Source organism: Homalodisca vitripennis, chromosome 4 (genome assembly GCF_021130785.1).
Source record: "Homalodisca vitripennis isolate AUS2020 chromosome 4, UT_GWSS_2.1, whole genome shotgun sequence".
Lineage (NCBI taxonomy): Eukaryota > Metazoa > Arthropoda > Insecta > Hemiptera > Cicadellidae > Homalodisca > Homalodisca vitripennis.
Genome location: NC_060210.1, coordinates 186,654,150 through 186,662,240, shown reverse-complemented (window position 1 = coordinate 186,662,240; position 8,091 = coordinate 186,654,150). Strand labels below are relative to the sequence as shown.

The 8,091-nt window shown below is 32.3% G+C and overlaps 1 protein-coding gene across 1 annotated transcript; it reads left to right on the top strand.

Moving 5' to 3' along the window:
* Positions 1–1,638: 1,638 nt before the first annotated feature.
* LOC124361332 lies at positions 1,639–6,665 on the top strand. Its single transcript, XM_046815380.1, has 4 exons — positions 1,639–1,643; positions 4,202–4,385; positions 5,117–5,243; positions 6,442–6,665. The coding sequence occupies exons 1-4, from the start codon at positions 1,639–1,641 to the stop codon at positions 6,663–6,665; spliced, it is 540 nt and encodes a 179-aa protein (XP_046671336.1).
* The last annotated feature ends 1,426 nt before the right edge of the window (positions 6,666–8,091 follow it).

The window sequence follows — 8,091 nt, the reverse complement described above, 5'->3', positions numbered from 1 at the left end:
ATATTAAAGAAAACAATATAATATTTTTCCTCATACTTATTGAAACCTATGTGCAAAATTTACTTTCTTTTGCTTTACTAGTTTTAGAGATAATAATTTTTTAATAAAAAATAAAAAAATGGCGGCTAGCAGCTAAACGAAGTGGAAATTGGAAATAAATTAATCTTCATTTTTAGCCTAGAATCACACACAAAATTTTAAAATACATAGCCAGTCCAACCTTTTTGTTACATCCTATACATCTAAAACCACCAGTTTACCTATTTCAATTAATTACGCTTTACATAACCATAGTAAACTTTTAACTTAGCTTAAACTCACTTACATCAATACCATCGTAGGTTCCTGGTAAATTAAAGTTATTAATACCAAAGTAATTTTTCTCCTGAATAGAAAATATCCTAACCTTTTGAGACATGTTTTTGGATTCAAACTATTTAGGATTGTGAATTCAAACGGCATATCCAATGAATTCAAAGTCAAACATTAAAATTGCAAAATATTAAAAGCCTTTTGATTAGAAGTTATTATTATTAGAAACAAAAGGTAAACTAACAGATTTTATACTTAATTTCTGTGGAGTATTTATCACTCTACGATGGTCCAGGTGAAACGTCATGGCGCAAGAGGACCGTTTGCAACCTTCCTCACAAGCCAAAAATCGGAGTGAACTCAAAAGCTTGTGGCCGTACGGTCCTGGAGAACTTACTCAGGTAGGGGTGTTCTCAACCTAACCATACTTACTCTTACAATTATTTTATATTCATATCTTTTCCCCTTCTAACTTTAATCTTTACAGGATAACAACCAAAATAAACTTGATTTATTGTTATCTGTCTATACCACAAAATACACATCCCCTACAAGGGGGTGTCTTTTCATCCCAGTATCACTCAAGGAGCAGGAAAATATAGAATTCTGTCTCTTTGTCTTTTTGCTCAATATCTATACAACGAACTGGTCTTTACATTTGAAATTTTGCATTAAGCTTAATTTCTATATAGGTAACTCTATTATGGTGCATATCACTGATGGGATTAAGCTGAGCGTTAGCAAAGACGATGGAAATGAGAAAATCGCAGAGTAATTTACATATAATTACTCATTTTACATATACTTATTAGTTGCTGTCATGGTAACTAATAAGGTATATATTTTGCTAAACTCAGCGATAATCCATATCAAGTGTTGCTCATTATCAGCGAATTCAATTTTGCCTATAACGATATGAAGCTTCTTTCAAAATTTCAAGTCGATAAGTATGTTTGTTCTCGAGTTATCGTGCTAAGAAACATATAAAAAAGATTTTTAAGATCCTTCTTTGAGCGCCCTTTTTAGAACCCAATCTTAGACCCGACTGGTTAATGAGCGCTATTTCTAATTCCAATAATTTTATTTCCAGAAAGGTCGTATTCAGATGTACAAGTTGGGAGAAAAGATTCGCTCATTGTACAGTGGATTTCTAAATCAGGCCTACCGACCAGATCACTTTCGTTGTTTTAGTACCCTAACAACCCGTACCCTAGAGAGTGCTGAACTGTTACTGGCCGGACTGCTTCCTCCCACAGGATTCCAGGTGTGGAACAAGGACCCTGCTCTGGCAACCTGTGCCGGTTTTACCTAATTTCTTCGATCATTATGATGTGAGTAGTGCGTAACAAACATTCATAATTTCTTTTCAATAAATAAAATCCCATATGGCCCGCATATGTCTCTATTTGTTTTGTAAATCAATAAGTAAAATATCGAATACGAACCATCAAATAAGTTTGTGTACAAATCTGTAATAGTTGTTGCCTGGTGAAAATAGCGTTGTAGTTTGCAAAACCTTGTAGGTAGATTATCTTTTTACTATTGTATGAAATGATCATAGTTTTATTATAAGAAGGCATCTCATTCAATTGACACATATTGAAGTAATAATTAATGTAATCATGTCACATTCAGTTTAGTAGATTATTAATAATGTTTCTTCATTTTTCCACCTTCCAACTTACCTGGGATGGGCTGATCAGGTGTCACTAATGTGTAATAGGGTTTTTGCCTGTATACATGGCCTCAAGCGATTTGCACAGTACTTGCCGTTGGATGTTAGAGTGATGTTGGTGAAAACTCTAGTTTTACCTCACTTCAATTACTGTGACGTGGTAATCAATGACATGACTGTTGACCTTTCTAATAAAATTCAGCGTGCACAGAATTATTGTATTCGGTTCATTTTCAACTTACGACGTGATGATCACGTATCTCCTTATTTTGAGCAATTATCCCTATTAAAATCCAAAGAACTTAGAGATCTTCATGTACTTAGTCTGTTGCACGCACTAATCCACAATGGTTGTCCAAGTTATTTGGCCCAAAGTTTCGTTTTTATGTCTGATATTAGTGCACGTAGAACTCGTAGGGGTGCATCTTTATTATCAATTCCAATTCATAGGACAGCCTTATATAATAAATCTTTCACTGTTTCCGCATGTCGATTGTGGAACGCTCTCCCAGACAACATCAGAAGTATTGAGAAGCGCGATCGCTTTGGGGCGGAGGTTAGGGCCTTTCTGCTGGGGACTCGGCGGGAGTGACGGTTGGTGGTTCTTGTGGTCACACTTGGGGTAACTGTATGTAAGTTGCGTGGATGGGGAATGAATGCTGATTAGGATAGGATAGTTTTATTAGTTGCCTGTTGCATTAAAGAGATTTATGTTAGAGTTTAATCGAAATGGTTTATTTTAATTATAATTGGTATATATACATTATTATGTTAAATCCAATATGTAATTAATTATTAAAGTGATTTAGTTTACGTGTCAGTTACAATGTTGTAATAGGTATGATTTCTTTACTTTGTTTGGAGGTTAAGTGGTAGAGAGGACTTTTAAGTCCTAACTTCGCCTCTGTAAATAAAGACATTTTTCATTTCATTTCATTTCATTTCACCTTGCAATTGCCATGTATAAACATGGACCTGGCTTCTCCGTGTCTTCCATGTTCTATATACCTCGTTTGGCATAATCTCTTCATGGCCTTCACTTACATCACAAATATTTCTAGTAGAAATGTACCTGGTCATGTAGAAAATAAATATTTATAACCATATTGCACTTTAAACTATTCAACACCAAATGTATAACTTGGGCAGTCTGAATTAATTAATAATTTATTTTTCTAAAGAAACCCTAGCATTTATCTTTATTACAGACACCGTATTCTGAAAATTAAATCTTTGACCATTGTGAATTTAGTAAGTAGGCATTAAAACACTCCTTTCCGCGTTCGTTGCCTTCTTTTGTAAAAGCTTTTTAACAAACTACCGAACTCTAAATTCTCCAACAATGGTTTATACTGAACATTCTCCAACAGAATAAACAAATTTGATGAAATTTCACAAGGTCAACTGAATTTGTTTTCATTTTTCTTTGTTTCGTTTAAGTTATGCATTATAATTTAATTTATATTTCACGTCTTAAAATGAGTAGGAGAATTTTTCTTTAAGGTCTTTATTGGAATGCACGTTATTATAGGGAAAATCTTTGTTTGCTCTTAGTAGACAGTGTAGATGGCTAAAACATTGATACCATATATTAATGATAATGCCTTTGCATAAAAAACCAAATTCGTTCTTCGGTAGATTTTGACTATTGCTAGTAGTAGTTTTCTCCAATATGTCATTGTTTTGCATATTTTGAATATTGATGTTATCATCAAACTACGATTTTTTCATTTTCAGTTTATTCTTGCTGGTACAGTTTATAGCCATTAAAATGGTTAAAATTTCAGGTGGCGTTTACCGTTGGCAAATGAATAAATTAACATTACTCTTGATCTACCACTCGAATCCCCTTATCAAAATTAAAAGTGTGAGTTTGACTTACAATATAAACTTACGCTTATTCCTAATTTAATTTTTCTTCCCTTCATTTATACCCCGCAAACATTACTTGGAGTACTGACCCAAACTAATTCTAACTGACCCAAACTCAAAAGTTGAGAAAAGGAATTGAAGTGATGACAGATTGTATCGATATCTTTTCGTTCATTCCAATGTTTTTGCATAAATAACTAGTAGCTAGTGAAACATGCAGAACATTTTATCGTTCATAATAAGTATATTCTGCGATGTTCTTAGTGGTGAAAAACCGGTAACATAATTTGTTTACATTCTGTTTTCCCCGATACTGTCTACTGACAATAATTTATGTCCAAGATTCACAGAAGCTCAGATACGCTCGTTGTTGGAATTTGACACTCTTAACAACTCCTCACTGACAGCCTTGGTAGAGAACATCCTTCCTCTGACAGGCATCGATGACAATGATCTTTTCAAGATTTTCGGCACATCAAACAGGGCATTGCTGGTGTTGTTTTTGTCGGACTCTTTGAAAATTTTGGTAAGTTCGTTTTTATAGACATTTATTTAGTTGTAACTAAAAAATTTACAGATTTATAACCAGTGCAATGTCAATTCATGTTAGTTAAAAATATTGTAACAAACAACTTAGTGATGTAATAAATTAATATTTGCCCTCAAAACAGGGGGTGATATGAGTATACCTTAGTATGAGCGCTCGATCCCAACAATATGTTTGTCTCTATGCACATTTTATCATTAAATATAATAATTAGTAACTGGTTATAATAGTAGTAATAGTAATACTGTTGTTACGGTTCCTTAATGTTGTTCAAATTATTATATATAAAAGTATTGTAAAACTATTACGATATAAAATATGCTTAAATGTATTATTAATATTTAAAGGCTTTGTTTCAAGGGTTTGACATTTATTTAAACTAGCGCGGTCGATTTTCTCCTTATGGGAAATTTCTACATCAAATTCAAGAAAAACGGCGTTGTGTGCTTATGCAGTATAAATAGGTACTCGGATAACGGACTTAAATAGTTCTTTTATTGATCAGATAACATGCGGTTAGACGATAATACGTGATCGTTTGTATCACTAATATTAACGACTATTAATGCTTTACTGATTACTTCAGTAAGACATATTTGAGATAAAATGTATTTGGACAATAACATGTAATCATTTTTATCACTAATATTAACGACTATCAATGCTTTGGCCTAAATAGTATAATTTTTATAATAGGGATGTATTTTTAGATAGATGCTGGACTTCCTCTTCCAAACTGGGCCCACAAGATATATCCAGAACCGCTGTTATCACTGCTGTCGAAATCAGTAAAGACAATCTATGTAGGTTCTCTTGACCAAATCAGGTACTTAGAAGGTATGCTAACAAGAAAGGTGTACATATCTATATGTTTTAGAAAGTATCCCTTTCTCTTACAGGAATTTCATACCGATCTCATTGGTTAATATATAAGAACTTTCTGAAGTTTTACAATGCAATACTTTCGATCATAACGGGTTGAGGAGTATGAGCATAATTTATGTTCATATGACAATAGATGTTACTATTGTTAAATTATAGAGCTCTTTTTTATTGGAATTGTTTAATTAATTTCAATATTTTTGTGGGTCTGATGGTGTTTTCTTATAAAATGAAAGTAAACATTAACATTGTATTATTGTAGTATTTGTTTTGAAATTAATTAATTACTATTTATGTTTATGTTTACCATATTTGTATAGAAGACTTTCCTTGTACTGTCATTTAAAACACAGAAGACATAATCGGACATTATTCTACTATTTTTTACACTAATGTTCATTTAGTAGTACCATAATATTATGTTATTTGTATATATTATTCCTTCCTAAACTATTCAATGTTTCTATCTTTCTAAAAAGATTTGCACTGTTAATATAAGATGGATTAGTTAAAATAATTATCGAGTTTATTGGAAATCTAAACATCTTTTGGATCAGCAAAAGTGTTCTAATTATTTAAAATTGAACAGAATTTTTTTTACGAGAAAAAATATTTATTATATTTATTGATCCCTCCCACAAAATTAATATTTATTATACTTTATATTAAGCAACCTAAATTAAAGCACATACACTTTACTGCCCAAAATATTACGGCAAATCAAGGTGATAATGGAACATGCATTAATTCATAGTTTTTAACGTAATAATTAAAAAAGCACAATAACTAATTTGATACGAACACTGAGATATTTTATGTTTTTAAAGAAATGAGTGGATTGTGAAATATGATAACATTTCTTCCCTTTTCAAATAAGAGCAACACTAAGAAATATTTCAAAATAAATTAAACGTAGCTGAATAAATATCAAAATAAATATTAAAAAGACCTGAAATATATACACTTGTATATGAAATATTTATTTATTTACCAATACAAATAATAAATAAATAATATTTTGTGCCATAAACACCAATCAATAACATCTTTCCTTTATAAGTGCAACAGTCACATAGTCATCTTGATTTATTTCCTATATATATATATATTGTTTTATTACTAGCTTGAAGTCAGTATTCGATCATATGTCCAGGTGAATTGTTTCAAGAGTTGGTAGGCCTGATGCAGTCCAAGGCTAACAACACGCTGAGTCCGGACAGACGCGTGTACTACTACTCCGGCCATGACTACACGATAATGGGCCTACTGGCGATGCTGAATCCGCAACGAGAAGCCTACGTCAACCCAGGATCTGCTTTGATCTACGAGCTCCACCAAAATCCACGTACCGGCCAATTCACAGTTGAGGTGACATAATTTACTGTATATAACGGAAATTGTTGATCACACACACACACACACAATGCGCGCGCGCGCGTGTTTGTGTGTGTGTGTGTGTGTGTGCGCGCGCGCGCGCGCGCACGTGCGTGTAGCTGTGAAGAAGTTCAGATGACATAATTTTACTCTTAGTAAAGACACTACTTAGCCTACATTAACAACAAAACATTATACTGATTGAATTGCTAATCTTTCATTACGTATTAGTAACCACCTACAGCAAAGGTTTCATTAACTTTAAGCATACTATACTTCATAGTAGCTTAATCACAAAATATAGATTTTATATATTATTTGAATTTTCTAACGCTTCTTCACCTGAATTATGTTTAAAAGTAAATAGGTTTGATATGAAGAAAAAAAAATAACTTTTTAAGTTTTTACTAGCATTGTTTAAGTGTATACGTTAGTAACTGGCATTCGAATTGTGCTTGTACTAAGCTAACAGCCATTGAGAATTTTCAGAGAAAATGAAATTTAGTAAATCTATTTTGTAATTGTATTCGACACCCAATTCAGTGTTTTGTAGATATTCAATGAATATATGATTCATTTATTGCAAAACTGTTTCCGAATTAATAATGAGGACAATATGTGGAAATATTATTATTATGTGTTTATGAATGCCCTGACTTGAATATAAGGAAAGAAGAAGTCTAGAAGTCTTGAAGGCTAGATGATCCGATAATGTTCGTAAGAAATATCAGTTTGCTGTTATACCTAACATGCTCTTCACGGTGTATTCAATTGACTCCATTTTCATGAATGAACAGTTTTCAACTTCCCCCTCCCCATATATTCCTAGCCACTAGCCCATTATTCGTATTTCTTTAACTCTCACATTAGTATCTTCCATTATTTTACATCAAGAATATTCTGCACTGTAAAAGCATTTATTTGTGTGTTACGTTTATTTTTGGCTTTTAGAATTTTCCAAGTCTGTGATGATTATTTTCCTCGTTAGTTCTGGCATATATTGAATTAAAATTATTCGTATTGCTCTTATTCCTGCCAGACCAAAATATTTATTTTGTATCAAATCAAATTCAACCATCCTCTGTAATACCGCTCCAATGGCGTTTGTTGTAACTGAGTATTTTATCGGCTTGTTTAGATTTTATTCATTACGAGTAAATAAATCTACTTATTGTTGTAATACGCGATTTGAAACTCCGGCTGGAACAATCCGCCTCATTTACATGGAACATAGAAATACTGCACCCGAAGGGATCGATGAAGAGATAGTAGTTTAATGATTATATGACATTTTCAGACCTGTGTGGAATATATTAAAGCTCACTTAATCAGTTTAGGACTCTTATTTAACTTTGGAATTCTTACACCATGTATGAATTATATACTTTCCAGGAATCATATTAAATAAAAATTGTAACCAATAATTAAT